Genomic DNA, 20644 nt, shown 5'->3' on the forward strand with positions numbered 1-20644 from the left:
ATACTGTTAATAAGAACAGAAAATGGTGCAGGAGGAGCAGCAGGTGATGGGGAAGATGTGGGGAAGGTAGGTGAGGCCAGTTTCAACCCCTAGGGTTCATCTTGTTACTGCCCATCTATTCATGGATAACAGTGTTCAGGAGAGGGGTCTGGGCTGGAATGAAAATGTGGGAGTCAGAAGTGTGACTCCAAGAATGAGTCACACAGGACAGTGTGTAAGAGGAGAGAAGAAAAGGGCTAAGAATAGAACACCAGAGAATATGGAAGGGGCAGGTAAGGTGAGTGAAAGTGGGAGTGAAGGGTGGTCAAAAAAAGGAGAGAGAGAGAAAGAAAACCCCAGCACCTCAAAAGACGAGTGGTTCTAACAGTGTCAGAGCCAACAGAGATCAGATAAGATAAAGGCTGAAAAGTGGCGACTGTATTTGAGTACCTTGGAAAGGTTGCGTCTCAGTTCCAGGGATGGTGGTGAAAACACTGCAGGGTGATAAGAACACAAAGCAAAACACGGATGTTGAGGCCAAAACAAAATGGAGTTGTTTTCAAAAAGCTTGGTTGCAGGATTGGAAAGAAGCTAGACGGGGATAGTAGAAAGGGAACATTTTGCTTATTTTTAAGATGTCTAGATGTTGAAGGAATAAAGCCAAGAGAGGCTCACAACGAACCACACAACAGGAGAGACGGTGGGAGCTCAGATGGACTGAGATCCTGTGGAGGTGGAGGAAGACATCCAGAGCACAGGGAAGAGCCCCAGAAAATTGACCCAGAAAGTGGATCTGTGCTTTTCCTGCTCGAATTTTATAAGTATCCTGGTCACACTGCAGAGACGAGAATCAGAGAGATTATGTGACATGCCTAAAATCACTCAGCCTCTAACTGGTGGAGCAGAACTTTGCTTCAGTCCCATAGGCTAGGAGGAGCGTACTTTCTCTTCCAGGGCGGAGTCCCCTGCTACCACTGATTGTCCCTTCATCTGTCTGAGATCCTTGTCCACTGTGTACCCTCCCAAGGAAGACCACAGTCTACTCATCTTTATCTGTCTGGGCCCAGCACAGTGCCTGGCACAGAAAGAGCACCTCAGGAAACAAATCTCAGTCCATTTTCACACAGTTTCCAGGAATGGAGCAAGGGCAGGCTCCACTCTGTGGAGAGAAGACATCTCAGGGAAGTAACCGGCTTAATCAGGAGCAGAAACCAAGATTCCAAGTTATCCTCAGCTCCCCAGCTTGGGGACAGAATAGATGGAGGGAACTGACCAGTTTTGACACATGTATTCCTTACACAAAACCTGTAGGATAAGAATGATCATGTCTCAGGCCAGGTGTAGTGGCTCACACCTGTAATCCCAGCACTTTGGGAGGCCAATGTGGGCAGATCACCTGAGGTTGAGAGTTTGAGATCAGCCTGACCAACACGGAGAAACCTTGTCTCTACTAAAAATACGAAATTAGCCGGGCACAGTAGCCCATGCCTGTAATCCCAGCCATTGCACAACAGCCTAGGCAACAAGAGCGAAACTCCATCTCAAAAGAAAAAAAAAAAAGAATGATCATTTCTCACCATCAAATGCAAAACAGCTGAAGTGTAACATGAGAGCTGGACTCAATAATACTGTACTGAATTTGGGACTTTTGCTGGAAGAGTAGATTTTACATGCTCTTACACACACACACACATGGCTAATTAGGTGAAATGATGGAGATGTTCATTTGTTTGACTATAGTCACCATTTCACTGTCTACGTGTATATCAAAACAGCATGCTACACCTTACGTATTACCATAAAATAAAAGAAGAAAGTAAAACAATTGAAGTGGGACAGGTGAATTGCCTCTCTGAAGGCAACACAGCTAGTAAACAGCAAAATCAAATTACAAAACCCATATCTCTAGGACTGTTTCTGCCAATTCAAAGCAAACGCAAGTCTGCAGGAAGGGTTCCTGAGGCGGAGAGAAGAGCCTTTGGATATTCCACTTATCGGGATTGTCCACACCACTGGCCTCCCTCTCCTATCTGAAGGGCAAACTGGGAACTGACTTCATACTCTGGCTAACTTACCAGAATTTTCTGGGGTAGAGGATCATTAGCTGGGACTGAAGATACCTTAGTCAGGGCCTACTGAGGCTGGAGAGCTCTGCTTACCATATGGAGAATCCTAGAGAGGACAGCAACCTCTCTGGACCTTAGTCAGGAGGGGTACCCAAATGCTATGAGGGCAGCCTCCTGGGATGGGCTTAGCCCACTCAAGGGAAACCTCAGACACCCCCATTCTCTCCTGATGTCTTGGACCCCCCTCCTGTTTCCAGGTGGAAGGAGAGCTTTCTGGGCACAGCTCCCTGCCAGAGCCCTCTCCAGAAACTTCTCACAGTCTCCCCAGAACCCTAGATGTGATCAGATTGGGGAGCCCAGGGACAAGCGAGATGGGGAGAGGAGAGGAAGGCAAAGGATGCCAGTCAGGACAGTGCCAGCTCTGGAGCTGCTGTCCAGGACCTACCTGCAGGGAAGGCGGGTACCAGCCGGCCCCAGCCAGCCATTGTTGACTTAACAGGTGGCTCTGAGGTGGGAGAAGAAGAGGAGGAGAACACACCACTGGAAAACTGGTTCCCATTGGTCCCTGTCATGCTTAAAAGAGGCCCAGAGAGGCAGTCTGGACACCTTAGATCCCAGGATCTCCAAGGATTTGGTGGCATACCCACTCCAGTATACAGAAGCATGAGGTTCATGACTCTCCTCTTCCTGACAGCTCTGGCAGGAGCCCTGGTCTGTGCCTGTGAGTATGGCTCTTCCCCTACACCCAACCGTATAGTCCCTGGAAGACTGGCCCCTGCCTTCATTTCCCCTTCTCCTCATCAGCAGAGGCAGTTCTCCCATGCCTGTCTCTGTAGCCACTCCTGCCTCCCACTGGGTTCTCAACACAGGGGCCCTGTGCCCACTGGCCAGAGGAAGCCAGGAGCCCCCTGGCCCCAGCACACTCAGCACGGCCTCTCCTCTCAGTCTGTGCTTGGCCCCCTCTGCTCCAACCACTCTGGAACTCTTTTTTCCTTCAATGAACCATGCCATTTCCTACCACCAAGACTTCTGCACATCCTCTTGTCTTTTCCCCTGCCCATTCTTTCACCCACCCACGTCAACCTCCCTCCTGTTCAATTTCCAAGTCTGCCCTTCCGGTTCTCTGTCTCCATGTATTTCCTCACAGAAGCATTACTGAAGCCCCAGAATCATTTCGGTCCCTGTTTTTCATTTTACTACCTCCTGTATTTTTCCTTCCTAGCACTAACACAAACGTAATTAAATAATTGTTTATGTAATTATGTTAATTCCTCCAAATCCCCCATTGACTGTCAGCTTCCCTGAGCAAACACTGTCTTCCTCATAGCTATATCTCCAGCCTCTAACACCACTGGCCTCCCTCCCCTGTCTGAAGGGCGAACTGGGAACTGACTTCATACTCTGGCTAACTTGTCTGGTGATAATGTGTGCTTCATTCATGCTGTTGGAAGAATAAAGAAATAGAGAACTGAGGTCCCCATATCAGGTGACAGTCAGAACAACTCTTGCCCTATCACTAGGGCAGGTGCTGTGGTCATGCCCTAGTTGTCATGCCCCTTCAATTTTCATTATGCAACTTGGATATCTAAGGTATAGAAGAGAGTCAGAGAATGATTCCCATTCCATAGGGATGTTATGAGTAGCCTAGGTCTGGGGAGGATAACAGAGAGGGATTTGGTTGAGATATCAAAAAGCATTTCTGGCGAACCTCTTGTGTAGCAGAGCTTTCTCTCCTGTCTGTCCACTGCCACACTCCTGAGATGAGAGGCCTGGGGACTCTAGGCAGCCCTGGCTGGATATGGCTCATGCAGGTGCACCCTAGTTGACATGGTCACTGTTTCCTCCTTTGCAGATGATGCAGAGGCTGCCTCTGCTTCAGGATCGGGGAACCGTGAGTCCTTCCTCTTCCTCCTGCCCCAGTCCTGGGTGGGAGGGTTAATGATGCGGGTTATGAGTGGAGGAAGTCATAGAAGCAGAAGAGGGGTCCAGCGGAAAGAGAGTTGGGAGGCAGACTTTCTGGAGACGCTGAAAAGGGAGACTTCCTGAGAGACTCACTCATGGGAGAAGGACAGAGCCTGGGGGAAAGGGTAGCCCTGTATGGAAGTAGAAGTTGAGTAAGAAAAAAGGGAAAGAAAGGAAAACTTGTCTTGAGCAAGAGGAGGAACTTAACACTAGACAGGTTCAGAAGTTTTCATCATGCCCCACCCTCACCAACAATTTCAATTCAAAAACCTTTCACGTGGTTCCCCATTTCCCATCACAAAACTCTCACCTCCTAGTCTGACAGTCAGGGTATTCATGACCTAGATCCAGGATACTTTTCAAATATAATTTCCCTGGACTCCACTGCTTGTATTCCCCACATCAAATGTTACACATTTGTTTCATCCAGCAAAATGAGTAACTTTCTACTACCGAACATTCCTCCTCCCCAGGCGCCTTTCAACCCCTACCTGTCCGTATTTTATCAAGCTTCAAGCCCCAGCTGCTCTCTGAAGCCTTCCCTGCCCTGTGGGTGTGGTGCCTCTTTCTCTTCCCATCTCTCCTTTCATCCCTCCCTCTTCTGGGCTTCCCATATGTAGCAGTTCTGTCTCCATAAACCCTTGAGAGAGAGATCTAATTCTCATTCATTTCTACTTCCCCAGCCATGTACACACTCAGGATACTTAATTAACAGCAGAAAGATAAACTGTATTTTCTTACACCTTCACCGCACTGTGAGCCCCAACCGCAGCACACACCTGCACTCCCCCTGCCTTCTCACACACAACCCAGAGGGAACACCAGGCACCTTGATCTCTTCTCAGATGCCCCTGGTGTGTCTCACACCAATGCAATAAGAGAAGTTTTGATTCTGCACATAAACAAATGGATTGTTTATAGCTGCAGAAGCCCCCTTCAGAGACTGTCAAATTTCTGTCCTCATCCCTAGCCTGCCCAGAAGAGAGAAGCTAGTGCCCTCTGCAAAACCTCTGCACACTAAGGGGCTGGTACAAGGGATGGAAACAAGGGGGAGTCTCTTTAAGGTGATCTTTCTGCCAATGTGACTTTACTTTCCCTAAACCATAATCCACTCTAGAAAAAGGCCCTGAAAGAACAGGAAAAGTCTTGGAGACAGCAGGAAAAAATCTTGAGGGATGCTAAAAACCTAGCACATCATGAAAGTCAAGCTCTAGAGGAACTGGGAAACACAGAGCTACCCTCAAGCCAGACCTTGAGGCAGTAAGCACCACCTGCTCCCCCGGGAAGAGCGGAGGGAGCTATCATTCCTCTCACCCCTCACCCTTGCAGCTTCCCGTGAGGCATCAGCAGCTCAAGAGGAAAATGCAGGTGAAGACCCAAGGTTAGCCAGACAGGCACCAAAGCCAAGGAAGCAGAGATCCAGCCTTCTGGGTAAGCCTCTTTGCCAATGCCTGGTATACAATTCCGATGCATGCAACAGCAGGATTTATCTGGGGGACAGTCTACACTCACAGGCACAAACCAAGCACAGAGATACAGCTACAACTATACTCCTAGGGAGGGGTTGGGGGTGCACACCTGCTTCTACACACAGAGTTTCTGGGCCATAGGTTTTGCAGCTTATACTGGACTACCAACCTTCCCATGACAGAGAAGTTGGTTCCCTCAGCAAAGTCACTTCGCCCTAGGGGTGCCCATGGTGCCTGGGAAGGTAGTTCTCCTACAAAGGAAGCAGTTTTTCTGCTTTTATGACCTCTTCTTTTCTGAATCCACCCTAGAAAAAGGTCTAGATGGACTTGAAAATCTAGGAAAAGAAGCAGTTGACAATCTAGAAAATACAGGTAAAGGTAAGTATGTCCCCACTGCTCCCTCAGGACCAGCCTCAGCCTCCACCCCTTGCATGAGACCTGAAACTGCCACAGCCCCCACCATTGACACTGAAGACCCCTCACTGTGCTTTCAAATGTCTCCAATTTCTCATCCAGATTTAAATGGCCATTCTTGTCTGATATGATTCTCCCTGCAATCTAACTTGCTTCATTTTATTGCTCATACCCCCTGCCCCTCCTAAGGTGGGAAAGAGCATGGGTCCTTGGGGCTCCAGTGAATCTGACCTCCATCCCTCTGACTTCTGTGTAAGCCCTTCCAGGCCTCAGTGAGTTTGGAAAGCAAAAGACAGACTTGAGGAGGAATGGAAGGGGTGGAGCTGGTGCCTGGGACCCTGGAATCCTTACTCATATTCTCTTCCTTCCCCCAACCCCTAACCCTCTCTCCCTTCCCCTCCCCTTCCCCCTTTCCCCCTCCCCTTCCCCCTTTCCCCTCCCCTTCCCACTTTCCCCTTCCCTTCCCCCTTTTCCCCTCCCCTTTCCCCTTTCTCCCTTCCTTTCCTCCTCCCTCTCCTTCCCCAACTCCCTTGCTCTCTTTCCCTTCCTTTTTTCTTCCTACCTCTTTCCCCCATTTTTTTCTATAGCTGTCCTAGAAACTATCCATGATGCTAAAGACGTCCTTGACTCAGCACTACAGCTGTAAGGAGAAGCTGAGAAATGATGCCCAGGAGCAGCAGATTTTAAGTCTTCAGCCTAAAACCTAAAAAAAAAAAAAAAAAAAAAAAAAAAAAGTCAAAACAGCTATTAAATTGAAAGCATCTGTAATACTTGGAGTATGTGTGTGTTTCCTTCAGAAGAGGTGGGGTAAGAAACCTGGCCAGGAGCCCAAGAGGTTGGAGGAGCACCCCATGAGGCTTCAGTTGGCACCCTGGCCCTTCCTCCTGAACCACAGCTTCCAGACCCAACCTTCCCAGAGAGCAAAACTGCAGCAAGTTCTTTGATTCATACCCAGCCTCTCACCCATATTTGCAAGGGCTAAGCCTCAAGTCCCAAACTGGTTGCCTCCTTATCCCTCACTCTGCCTGCCCAACGGCATTTTACCCTGCATTAGTGTTGAGGGGGACTTTTCCCATTGCCCTGGAATTGGCTCTAGGACCCACAACTAGAATCACAGACCCTCAAGTACCCCACAGTCCATGAAGAACTGACATCTAGAGCCTGCCCACCACCCTGGGACTTCCTTGGAGCTAGAAAAGTCAGCCTAATCCCAATCAGCCACAGAATTATCATTCTCTGCCCTGTAGAGAAGGAGAAAAAATGGAATCATCAGGGTCACTGGCTCTGTGGAGAATGCAGTGTTCATGGCAAAGAGATTTTTCCTGAACAGCTCCATGGAAGAAGGGAGGGAGATGCTTCTTCTACCCTTCAAGTGAAGGGCTTTGGAAATCACTCCAAGATTGAAGGTTCCAGTCCAAAAGGAGACAGGCATCTCCCCACCAACCTCCCACCCCCAGATGAATGTACCCTCTAGACTGACCTGAAACTGCCCAGACTGGAGCACAGTAGGACAGCTCTTGAGAAAGCCATGTCCCCAGGCATCAAGAGTATATTAACTAGGGAAGGCTAACCTACTATAGACAGCAATCCAAGATATAATTGCACAAACACCAGCTCATGAACAAGTCAAGATGGTTTGCTCCAGATTTGGGGCAAGAGGCAATAGTCTGTCTTCTCCACAAAGTCATTTAAGAATGCAAGGATGTCAATAGCCCTGCCATCTGGATGGACTCTCAACAACCACAAGGAACTAGAACACATGGAATCCTCTCAACATGTCATGAATAAATGGGAAAGGGAGATTCAACAACACATACAAGATGCCCCTCAATTTAGGTTGGGGTTACATCCTGATAAGCCCATCATAAGTTGAAAATGTACGTTAAAAGTACATTTAATGTACCTAACCTACTGAACATCATAGCCTAGTCTTGCCTATCTTACATGTGCTCAAAACACTTACATTCACCTAAAATTGGGCACAATCATCTAACACAAACCCTATTTTAAAATAGTGTTGAATAGCTCGTGTAATTTATTGAACACCGTAATGACAGTAGAAAATAGAATGCTTTTATCGGTACTAGAAGTATGGATTCTACTGAATGTGTGATGTTTTCTCACCGACACAAAGTCAAAAAATTGTAAGTCAGGGACTATCTGTATTTGGGAGCATTGAGAAAAAACAAACTCCACCAAGTCCTGCCTATTCAAGAAATGATTGTTTCTAAAAATAAACCCACAAGCATCAGGATTTGTCATAACGATGATCAAGAGGCTGGGCACGGTGGCTCACGCCTGTAATCCCAGCACTGTGGGAGGCCGAGGCAGGTGGATTGCCTGAGCTCAGGAGTTTGAGATCAGCCTAGCCAACATGGTGAAACCCCGTCTCTACTAAAAATACCAAAAACAAAAATTAGCCAGGCGTGGTGCCATGTGCCTGTAATCCCAGCTACTCAGCAGGCTGAGGCAGGAGAATTGCTTGATCCTGGGAGGCGGAGGTTGCAGTGAGCGGAGATTGCTCCATTGCACTCCAGGCTGGGTAACAGAGCGAGACTCTATTTCAAAAAAAAAAAAAAGGACAGCCATTTCTAAAGGGGTCTTCTGTTATGTAAATTAAAATTTCAAATCTAATTCTCAAGATGTTAAGGAAAAAGTAGAGAGAGAAACAGAAACAGAAACAGAGGCAGAGCATGATAAAGCAAGCGAGATTAAATGCTGACATTTGGGAGCTCAAGTCCCCAGTAGATCTAGAAAGAGGATGTAAAAATTCTTTGTACTACTTTTACAAATCCTCTAAGTTTGAAGTTATTTCAAAACAAGCAGGTAATAAATATGTTAATTAGCTTGATTTAGCCGTTCTACAATGCACACATATTTCAAAACATCACATTGTACATGATAAATATATACAATTTTCATTTGTCAACTTTTAAATTAATTAATTTTAAAATAATAAAAATATCACACAAAATGTTTAGAAATAATAAGAAAATCAGGTTTCACAAGAAAATCCAGATTTCCAATTTTCCTTGAAGAATTAGAATGTCTGGCAGCCATCAGCTCAAGGTGGGAGCAGCTGGCCACTTTACAAAGGGCAGGCACACTCCAATTTGCTCCAGCTCTACCACTTCCTCCTGATTTCCTCCACCTGAAAGGGAAGGGCAATTACTACTTATCATCGCACCTGTGCTGCTGTTTGCCTTGTACCTGGACTGCCTCGCTCATTAATGGTACCTGCTTGACTCCTGTAGGCATTGAAATTTGCAACCCCTAGCCCTGGCCTTTGACCCCAAGTCCCTTTCTAGATATTGCCAGATGAGATAGCTAGACCCCCTATGAGTCATGAGAATCCTTTTTGCTTAGAACACAGGCAGGAAGAGGGCCTGCTCATGTCTGCTTTGCGGACTGTTCCACAGCTTCCTGGAGCTTACCCCTTCACCTGTGAAACCACGACAGAAAAGAAATCCATCACCTTAAGATCTGGAAAAAGCTTTCTAAAGCTGCACATAACGTATCTTCTTTTTCTCTGGGCCCATTTGGTGTCCATCAAACCTTCCAAAATCAAAATGCTGAAGGGTACTGTCCTGGTTAATTTTATATGTCAACTTGGCTGAACCACAATGCCCAGATATGTGGTCAAACATTATTCTGATGTTTTTGTGAGGGTGTTCTTGGAAGAGATTAACGTTTAAATTGGTAGACCTTGAGTAAGGCAGATTGCCCTTCATAACTGCGGGTGGGCCTCATCCAATCTGCTGAGGCCTGAATAGAACAAAAGATTGGCTTTCCCTGAGCAAGAAAACCTTCTGCCAGCAGGTGGCCTTTGGACTTGAACCATAACATTTGCTATGTCCTGGGTCTTCAGCCTGACCTCCTTCAGACCGTAACTACAGACTTGGGACTTACCTGCCTCCATAATCACATGAACTAATTTTTTAAAATAAATCACCCTTCTCTCTCTCTCTCTCTCTCTGTCTCTTTCTCTCTCTGTGTCTCAATATCTCTCTATATATGATGTGTGTGTGTGCCTGTGTGTCTATAAATATTCATACTATATGTTTTATATTTATATACTAATATTTATATATTAGTATTTATACTAAATATATAAATACACATAGATACAAATACACACATATCCAATTGGTACTGTTTCCCTGGAGAACCCTAATGAATACAGGTGCTGATTAGTTAAAACTAGAGAAACTTAATGTTACAGAGGCTTCATATTTATTTTAAAGTGGAATTTAATATTCCAGCTAGGAGTGTGGTTGCCAGCAGAGACTCTGAAGCTAAGAAGCCCATGTGGAAATCCAACTCTGCCACTCACTAGCTGTGTCATCGTGGGCCAGCGTCTTCAACGGCCTTTGCCTTAGTCTGCTTATCTAGTAAGAGTATTCCTAGCACTTCATCTCGTTGGCTTGTTAGGCGGATTAAATGAGATTAAAATGTATAAAGCTCTGAGAATAGTGCTTGGCACATGCCACATGCTGTATGTATGTTAAAGAATCAGAATTCACATTTTTTTAAATTTCACTCTGTTGCTTTGTCTTTACACCGCCCCGATGGCCAAGATGGAAGATCGGGGCAAAAGAGGAGTGTGGCAGAGCTTGTGCAGGCCACAGGGCTTGGCAGAGAAGACCAGCCATGTCAAGCACAGCAGCCAGAGTGGTCCTCCGAGATCGACGTATGCCCGTGTCTTCAATGAAGGAGCTGTCTACCCAAAACAGTCTGTCACTTCCTCCCTTTGGAGTCTCTGCTTCCCCACCAGCCCCCAGAACAGGGCTTAACACACAAAGAGAGGAATGAGAAAAAGATATCATCGTGGGTCAGACAGGAAGTGGTGTATCAGTGGAGAAGTGCTGGCAGAAAACAGCACACTCAGGAGGGCTTTTTAAAAAGACTCCTTAAGGAAAAATATATTTATTATTTATAGAGATTCAAGTAAGGACTAGCAACAGCAGGAAGCCTGAAGCAGCAGGGTGCCTGGGGGGTGGGGGAAATAATGTCACCTGACACCAAGAGATGGCGCTCTGGAACAGGAACGAGGCAGAAGCTGCAGTCAGAAAGAAACACAGCTAGTGCCACACCGTGCTGCGTTAAGTATCTGTGGCTGCAAAAATTATTCAAACATTTGGTGGCTTCACACATTATTTCTTATCCACAGTTGCTATGGGTCAGCAGTCCAGGTACAGATGTGGCCTCAGACTCAGAGTCTCTGCTGAGGCTACAGTCAAGTATCATCGAGACTGCTGTCACCTCAAAACTCAGCTGAGGAAGGATCCACTTCCAAGCTCCATCACATGGTAGCTGGCAGGGTTCAATCCCTCACGTATAATTGAACTGAGGGCCTCGGTTCCTCACTGGCTACAGGCCGGAGCTGCCCTCGGTTTCTTGCCATGTAGGCCTCTCCACAGGACAGCCGCAGATCACAGCCACTCGCTTCATCAGAACAAGCCGAGAGGATCCAGAGACATAGTGTGTGTAAACAAGACTAACGTTGGCCGGGCGCGGTGGCTCACGCCTGTAATCCCAGCACTTTGGGAGGCTGAGGCGGGTGGACCACGAGGTCAAGAGATCGAGACCATCCTGGTCAACATGGTAAAACCCCGTCTCTACTAAAAATACAAAAAATTAGCTGGGCACGATGTGCATGCCTATAATCCCAGCTACTAAGGAGGCTCAGGCAGGAGAATTGCCTGAACCCAGGAGGCGGAGGTTGCGGTGAGCCGAGATCGCGCCATTGCACTCCAGCCTGGGTAACAAGAGAAACTCCATCTCAAAAAAAAAAAAGAAAAGAAAAGAAAAAAAGAAAGGCCGAGGCAGGCAGATCACAAGGTTATGAGTTTGAGACCAGACTGGCCAACATAGTGAAACCCCGTCTCTACTAGAGATTTTAAAAAAAACTAGCCGGGCATGGTGGTGGGTGCCTGTACTTCCAGCCACTCAGAAGGCTGAGACAAGAGAATCGCTTAAACCCAGGAGGTAGAAGTTGTGGTGAGCCAAGATTGCACCACATAGTCTCAGAAGTGACTACCTCATCACTTCACCATCTTCTATTTGTTAGGAGTGAATCTCAAGACCCAGCCCAGTTAAGCAGAGGAAATTACAGCAGGGCACCAATGCCAAGATGTGGGCATCACCAGGAGCTATCTCTGAAGTCATCCTACCACACATACCAAAGCAAGGAAGGGAGCAGGAGGAACAAATGCCTTGACCTCTCTCTCTTTCCATCCTCCCATCTCCCACCTGTGTCTCCTGTTGGCCAAACTCAACTTGAAGCTAGAGGGCACAGGAGCCCAAGAGATACAGTCCATAGGCATCCTTCCAGACAGTGCAGAGATGAAAGAGAATAGACCTGAGGCACAGGGGAGAGAGGTACAATGAGCAGCACATGAGACAAGACACAGATCAGCGAGTTGACAGTCATCACAGAGGTCAGATACCCTAGAAGACAATGCACAGAGCCACCCCTCACCCATATCCATGAAGTCTGTCTCTTTCCTCTAATCTATGCATCTAATTCTTTCCCAGGCTCTATAATTTGGGGTAACATTCCTCCTGGGCCCTGTCATAGAGTAATAAAAATTTCTTTCTTTTTTTTTTTTTTTTTTTGAGACAGAGTCTCACACTGTCTCCCAGCTGGAGTGCAGTGGCATGATAATGGCTCACTGCAACCTCCACCTCCCAGGTTCAACCTATTCTCCTGCCTAAGCCTCCTGAATAGCTGGGATTACAGGTGTCTGCCACCATGCCCAGCTAATTTTTTGTATTTTTAGTAGGGACAGCATTTCACCATGTTGGCCAGGTTGTTCTCAAACTCCTGACTTCATGATTTGCCCGCCTCGGCCCCTCAAAGTACAAGCATTATAGGCATGAGCCACTACACCCGGCCAACAAATGTCCCTACTTTTCACCTCATCCCTATTTATGTAATACTTGCCTCTTTAATTACTCAGGCCAGGAGGAAGACGTGGGAGAGGAAAGGGCTATGCAGTGACATTTGGAAAGACCCTGCTCTGTGACAGTTCTAGTGTTGACACCAAAGTTCTTATTTCCTCTTAGAAAAGCCTTGTGCAAATAGCATAATTTGCTCCTGTTGACTTTTTAATGTGCTCATGGAGCCTGTTTGGGATCTGCAGGACTTCCCCTTCTGCAGTGTACACATAGGTGCACGCATGTAGTGCACATACCCAGGGCACTGGTGCCATCAAAACTTTCTCTTGTTCCTCAGCCTTCCCATTCCAGGTAAGGCCACCATTTGCGAGGCTCCCAGGCCCAGACCCTCAGGGAGGTAGTAATTGCTAAGGCTTTAATGTCCTACCCCATTAATTTTATCTTCCTTTATCTCCTGAAAAGATTAATGCTCCAAATCCTGGCACCCAACAGTCTCATGTGAAAATCTCCCCAGCGCCCCCTTGTCACACTTGTCTTCAGAGTCGCCATGAGGCAGAGAAGCCTCTAGAGTCAGCCCACGTGGGGCTGGGTGAGTGCCAACAGCAAGCAAGGGAGAGTCATAAACCGACATCCAGGTCCTTGTTCTCCACCCTTCAGCCCCTCAGCTGGCTCCTGCTTCTCCTCTGCCCATTCTATTAATATCTAGCATTTGCACCAGCCTGGACAAAAACCTACCTTGAAAGATAGTACAAGAACCCCACACAACTCCATAGAACTTTGCTGTCTAAAAAAATTCTTTGCTGTATATTATCTCACTTAATCTCCACCACTACACTGTACATAGGAGCCACAGCTCCTAGACAACAAATAAAAAATCCTAACACTTTTCACAGCCTAACATTTTCATATGACAAAGTCAGAACTTAAACCCCAGACCTCTCGAGTCCCAGATCAGGAGAGAAAGAAACCCCGGGCAAAGAGAAACTTCTTCAGAATAATTTGTTTTTCTGGATTATTCACACCATGGGTCAGCTCCCTACTTGAAGTGAGAACCAAGCTCCAATTTCAGTGAACCACCATCATGCTTTAACGAGGAGATTCTGTCAGCAATGTGGGGTCCCAGTGATTACACCTGAAGACGGAGACTGATAGGCCTATGTGGGGCTGGAGGAGTTCTTTTTAGGGGCTGGATAATGTCAAGAACAGGGAACAACTCCAGAGAAGGTACACACACCTTCAAACCCATCCCCTCAAGGGGAGAAAGCAGCCAGGAACTCAGACCTCAAGTGAGCCCCTTTCCCAGGGAAAACCTTCAAACCCTGCACTGAGTCCTGTGCAGTCTGGGGAAACCTTCAAACCCTGCACTGAGTCCTATGTAGACTGGGACAGAAGGTGGACAATGTAATCTCCTGGGCCCTCAACCTCCTCTTGGAGAGATGACTACCAGAACCCTCAACAGACACATCCCAGAATCTCCCCAAGGGAGATGTGCTCTACCTACCATCCCTAAGATCCCAGGGGTGTGAACCCAGAGGGCAGGTGCAGTGGGGAAAGAAGGAAAGAGAAAGGAAGGGACGACTGGGAGTTACTAGAGAAATCCAGGACCTGCCTTCTAGCCCTTGTTGACTTAGCAGGTGACAATCCGGAGAAGAAGAGGAGGAGGGTGCGGAAGTCACACCTCTCCAAGCTTGGTTCTCATTGGCCCTTGACATCCTTAAAAGGGCCCAGCAGTTTCAGAATCCTTATTCCCTGGACCCTCTGTGGATTCTGTGGTTATAGTCACTCCACATCCCAAAGAATGAAATTCACCACTCTCCTCTTCTTGGCAGCTCTGGCTGGGACCCTGGTCTATGCTGGTGAGTATGGCCTTTCCTCTGCACCACCCCACAAGGATGCCCTCACACCTGCCTTCACCCCTCTGCTCCTCTCTCTTGCTATTCTGGCTTCCTTACCTCTGCAAGTGACTCCTCCTCCAGTTCTCCATGTGTAGCCTCTGCACCCCACTGGCCAGGGAATCTGGAACTCTCTGGCCCCTGCCTGCCCTCCCAGCTCATCCCCTCACACACCATCGTTTATCCACTATGCCCCAGCTACACTGGCTTCTTGCAGTTCCTGTGGACCACTGCATACAGTTCAGCAGGGTGTCCCATGCACAAGGGTGCCCAGGCACAGGGTCGTAGAAGCTAAAATCTGGTCCACACTCCACTTGCCAAGCAGTGAGCCTGGCCTCTGGCTGTGTCTCTTAGAGGGAGGGGATGCCTTTTTTAATCACACAGAAGCACCATTTGGGCCATGAACATCAGGACCTTCCTTCTTGCTCTCTCTTCATCTGGAATGCTTTCCCTCTCTCTGGGTCCTCCCCCAACCAACTCTAATGTCACCTGGTCAATGATTTTTCATCTAAAAAATCTCAATTTAGATATAATTCTCCAAAAAGGCCTTCCAGGCACATGCAGAAAAAATCAGACCCCATGTGCCCTTCTCACACCAGGCTGCACGTTCCCTTCCAGCACTGTCACACCAGTCATTAAATAATTGCATAAAAGGACAGATGTAAGCTCTGTCAGGGCAAGGGTCTTGTCTGCCCTCTTCAGCGCTGCACCTCCATCTCTTAGCACAGAGCTTTGCATAAATTTTGTATTAAAAGAATAAAGGGAATAAGAGCTGGGGTCTCAACCCCAGAAATCATTCAACATGTGCCTCCATGGCCCCCACACACTGTCCTCCTCCACCACAGAGGAGCTTGAGCCCCTCTGACCATGGCCAGCTCCCTGACAGATATCTCAGGGAAGCCTCCCAAGCCAGGGGCAAGTCAGGAGGAAGGCAGTGTTCCAAGAGACATTACACTTCTCAGAGGAGAACCTGTTTCAAAAGCCGCAGAGTTAAACATCAGAGAGAGTGCCTGGGTAGACCCACTGATATGGTGGAAGGGCATGTCCAACCAAAAGGGAAATTGATTCCCTTCTATCCATGAGTGTTCCCAAGAGCTAAGCTTTGGGAATGGGAGGGGAGGGTGGCTTGGGTGGGTCCAGTTCTGTCCTTGCTCTCATCTGGCATGTTTCCTCCATTGCAGAAGATGCCTCCTCTGACTCGACAGACGTTGATCCTGCCCAGGAAGCTGAGACCTGTGAGTGCTCCTCTCACCTTCTCCAGTCCTCCTTGGGAGGATTTAACAGTTAGGGATGTGAGTGGAGGCTGGAGAAGAAGCAAGTGGGAGGAGATCTGGATTTTGCACTTGGTGATAATGGGGAGGGGCAGGTAATGTTATAAACAAGGTAGCATGGGTTGGAATGGCACAAGTCTAAGGACAAAAGAGGATGACCCAGACAGTAAGGCCAATAGGGAGCATGGGGGAAAGGTTGCTGTGAATAAAAGGGAGAGAAACAGGAGGCTAAATGGTAAGGGCAATGTCTCACATGGCATTCATACCTTCACCTGCAAACACCTCCCATTACTCCCAATTCCTTAGCAAGGTACCCATTATCTGGCCTCTAACCTCATTTTCCAACCCCATTTTCCATGACTTTCTTTTATGTCCCCACCAACATCAGCTAAACTGAACTTGCTTCCACTCCCCACACCTATCCCACACATGCCTCCGCCTGAGCTCTTACTCACTCACTGCCTGCCCCCAGGGAAGCCCCTTTGGAACATCCTCTCCTGCTAATGTCCTGCCTTCAAGATCCAGCTTCTCTATGAAGTGCTCCCAGATCCTCAACATCCCCTAGCCCAAATCCTTCCCCAACCCTGCCCACTGCCTTCCAAGAGACACACAGCATGCAGAAATCCTATCTCCTTTGAGAGGGCAGGGTTTAAACCATATCATTTCTGTATCCTGGCACCCAGCACATATTAGGTACCCTGGGGCCCTGCTACCCACTCCAAAAGAAACGAATACTTTGACTTTGCTAAAATCAGTCAATTTGTGCATTCATAGCTAAGCCTGATGAGGAGACTTCAGATCCATCACAATCTGCTTCACCCCAAGAGACAACCACAGCAGCCCAGGAGACTTCGGCAGCAGTTCAGGGGACAGCCAAGGTCACCTCAAACAGCCAGGGACTAAACCGCCTAAGTAAGTCTGTCTCTATGCCATATCAACAACCTAGAGAAGTCTCTGGCTGTAGGCCCATATTACACCTCCACACACAGAGATAAGCCTGGTAAGAAGCAGATAGACTCAAACACCTGAACACAAAGGCACAAATGGGACTGCACACTTCACCCACACACAAGGCTTCTGCAACAGTAGATGTTGCAGCCTGCACTATACGTGGTTTCTGTCCTGGCTCACACACCTTCCTATGAGAGAAGTGCTGAGGCCTTCAGCAAAACTTCCGCACTTTAGGACTTTGTATAGGGATGATGTCCTGTTGCGGGGGGCAGAGTCGGGGCGGTGGCAGGCAAGGTGGTGCAGAGTTCTCTTTAAATAAGGTGACTTTTCTGCTGATGTGATTGTTCTGCTCCAAAATTAGAATCCTTAGTGGAGAAAAGTCTCTTACTAACAGAACAAGCCTTTCAAAGAGCAGGAAAAGGAGTGCATGGAGGCGTGGAAACTGGAAAACAATTCTTTGAAAGTGAGTGAATCCCAAGGCAAGGCTTTGTGGGAATGAGAATACTCACCACCCACCATCCAGGGATGGGAGATGGGAGAGGGCTTGCCCCCATTTCCACTCTCCCATATGAGCCTTGAAATTGCCACAGCCCCTGCTGTTGAAGACCCCCTCACTTTGTGCTTTCATATGCTTCCAATTTCTCATGCGGATTCAAATTACGCCCTGGGTGTGGTGGTCCACACCTGTAATCCCAGCACTTTGGGAGGCCAAGGCAGGTGGATTGCCTGAGCCCAGGAGTTCAAGGCCATCCGGGCAACATGGCAATGCTCCATCTCTACAAAAAAATACAAAAATTAGTCAGGCATGGTGGCGTATGCCTGTAGTGCCAGCTACTTGGGAGGCTAAGACAGGAGGATCACCTGAGCCCAGGAGGCAGAGGTTGCAGTGAGCCAAGATCATGCCACTGCACTCCATCCTGGGTGACAGAGCGAGACCTTGTCTCAAAAAGAAAAAGAACAAATTCAATGTGCCATGTTGTCTGATATTGATTCCCTTGGGGTCTAACCCCCAGCCTTCCCACAGTGGAGCCTGCTTGTAGTCTTATTGCTCCCTGCCCCTGCCAAGGTGGGGAAAAGGGTAGGTCTTTCAGGCTCTGGTCAATCTAATTTCTACCCCTCCAACTTCTGTGTAAGCCTCTCCAGGGTCTCAGTAAGTTTGGAATGCAGAAGATGGAGTTGAGGAGAAATGGAAGTGGTGGAGCTGGAGCCTGGAGTCCTAAAAGCCTCATTTATCTCATCTTTTTTTCCAGGTAGAAATGAAGCTGCACAAAAATTGCTGAAGAGATTTGGTCTAACAAAACTGTGGAACTGAGAAGCTGAAAAGAATGAGATCACTGGACTTAAAGCTTTAAATACCCTTGTAGCCCAGAGCTATTAAAATGAAAGCATCCAACTTGCTGTGTGACTGTGCTCTGTGGGAAGGGCCGTTGAGGAAGGGCAGGGAGAAAAGCCCTCCCTGGACCAACACAAGGCGCAGGATGTTCTGGTCTAGGTCCTTGGCCAGTCACAGCCCGCCTAGAAGGCAGAGCCTCTAACAAGCCCTTTTATTCACATTGAGCCACATCCATGTGTGCTCAGCTTCCTTTGAGTCCAGATGTCACTCCAATTCTCATCCACCTCTTAGTGTTCACACATTACTCCTAGTGACATTTGAGCATTTCCAAAAATTAAATCAAATTCCAAAGAACCAGGGTTTATCACCTTGAAAATAAAGCCTGAGCCATTGATACTAGAGCCACCTTTATTAGAAACTCATCTCTCCTGCCTTCTATTCGTACATTCTACATTGGGCCACAGTGGCTGGAAATGGCTAATTAGGTCAGACAATAAAGTAATGAGCCACTACAGTGATAACTGGCACTTGACTAAAAAGACCAATTGAATCCATTAAAGTTATTCTTGTGATGTGACGCATAGAAACCACTTACGACTGTGTTCTAGATGTGTGAATTATCTTCCCCAAAGGACTAAAGTCTCTCAAAGGGGTCTCAGTCACCTCTTCCTCCACTTGCATCCTTTGTTTCTCTCCACCACAGCACACAGATGAACGAGGGAACATCACTCATGACTTTGAGGAGCAAAAAAAGCAATCAGATCTCCTGCCAGACCCCTCTCCAGGGCAGGCACATGGTCTTCTGCTCTTTAACATGCCCGAAGTCATTGGTTCTAAACTGTGCTTTCCACCCCATCTTAGTTTATTTTCTGCTGCTTATAACAGAATATCTAAAACTGGATAATTTATAAGAAGCAAAATGTATTTCTTACAGTTCTAAAGCTGGGAAGTCCAAAGTCAAGGGAGCACGTCTGACAAGAGCTTTCTTGCTGGCGGGGAATCTCTGCAGGGTCCCAAGCTGGAACAGGGAATTGCATAGTGAGGTGGCTGTCTGTGCTAGCTCAGGTCTCTCTTCCTCTTCTTAGAAAGCCTACAGTCTCACTCCTGTGACAAACCGTTAATCCATTAACCCACTAATTCATTAATCCATGAATGGATTAATCGATTCATAAGGGGAAAGACTTCATGACCCAATCATTTTTTTTCTTTTTTTTGAGACAAAGTCTTGCTCTGAGTCACCCAGGCTGGAATGCAATGGCTCAATCTCAGCTCCCTGTAACCTCTGCCACCCAGGTTCAAGCAATTCTTCTGCCTCAGCCTCCCAAATAGTTGGGATTACAGGCACCTGCCACCACACCTGGCTAATTTTTTGTATTTTTAGTAGAGATGGGATTTCACCATGTTGGCCAGGCTGGTCTTGAACTCCTGAGCTCAGGCAATCCACCTCCCAGAGTGCTGGGATCACAGGTGTAACCGAGTCACCCAGCATAACCCAGTCACTTCTTAATAGCCCTGCCTTTCAATATTGTTACTTTAAGGATTAAGTTCCACATAAGTTTTGGAGGCGACACTCAAACTATCGCATTCTACTCCTGGCCCTCTGAAACTCATGTCCTGCTTAAATATAAACATATTCATTCCAACTCTGTAGCCCTAAAATCTTAGCTCATTCCAGCACCAACTCAAAAGTCCAGAGTCCAGAGTCTCATCTGTGAGTCTGTGAAATACAAACAAGTTACCTACTTCTAAGATACAATTGTGGTAGAAGCATAAAACAGATACTCCCATTTTGAAATGGAGAAATAGGCAAAAAGAAAGGAGTAACAGGTCCCAAGGACATTAAATCTTAAAGCTGGAAAATAATCTCTTTTGACCCTGTGTGTGGCCTCCCACCCACAATGGGGTGTGGGCTGGGCCCCCAAGACTTCAGGCAGCCTAACCCTTATGGCTTTGCTGGGTATAGCCCATGTGACTGCTCGTAGGGGTTGGATGAAAGCATCCAACTTACTTTCATCCTGAAGCTTTCCGAGGTGGTGCCTGAAGCTTTCCGAGGTGTGTGTTGCATGCTGCCAGTGACTGCACACTTCTGGGGTTCCAGCAGTGGTCCCACTCCTACAGCTCCACTAGGCATTACCCTAATGGAGACTCTGTATGGTGGCATCACTTTCATGGCTCCACTAGGTAAGGACTCTGCAGTAGCTCTGCCCCTGTGACAAGTCTTTGCCTGGGCCCCTAGGCTCTTGATGATATCCTTTGAAATCTGGGTGGAGGCTGCCAAGCTGCCACAGCTTTTGCTGTCTGCAAGCCTGTAGAATCAGCACCACCTCGACACTGCCAAGCTTTATGGCTTGTACCTTCCAAAACTGCAGCACAAGTCATAGCTAGGGTCACTTGAGGCTTGGCTAGG

At 47.5% G+C, this 20644-nt stretch overlaps 3 protein-coding genes across 4 annotated transcripts in view; 2 read left to right on the top strand and 1 right to left on the bottom strand.

Annotated features, from left to right (window-relative positions):
- The window catches only part of MUCL1 (mucin like 1), a 265658-nt gene that overhangs the window by 203935 nt on the left and 41079 nt on the right, over positions 1-20644 (bottom strand). The gene's annotated exons all lie outside the window — the stretch shown is intronic.
- On the top strand, positions 122-6628 carry DCD (dermcidin). Its single transcript, XM_017976592.4, has 6 exons — positions 122-277; positions 2406-2766; positions 3898-3936; positions 5337-5438; positions 5786-5854; positions 6478-6628. Exons 1-6 carry the CDS (start codon positions 122-124, stop codon positions 6534-6536), a joined length of 786 nt encoding a protein of 261 aa, XP_017832081.4. The 3' UTR covers positions 6537-6628.
- Positions 14535-18297, top strand: LACRT (lacritin). Its single transcript, XM_002752468.5, has 5 exons — positions 14535-14646; positions 15864-15917; positions 16728-16865; positions 17266-17367; positions 18155-18297. Exons 1-5 carry the CDS (start codon positions 14589-14591, stop codon positions 18214-18216), a joined length of 414 nt encoding a protein of 137 aa, XP_002752514.1. The 5' UTR covers positions 14535-14588; the 3' UTR covers positions 18217-18297.

The sequence above is a fragment of the Callithrix jacchus genome, chromosome 9 (assembly GCF_049354715.1).
Source record: "Callithrix jacchus isolate 240 chromosome 9, calJac240_pri, whole genome shotgun sequence".
Taxonomy (NCBI): Eukaryota; Metazoa; Chordata; class Mammalia; order Primates; family Cebidae; genus Callithrix; species Callithrix jacchus.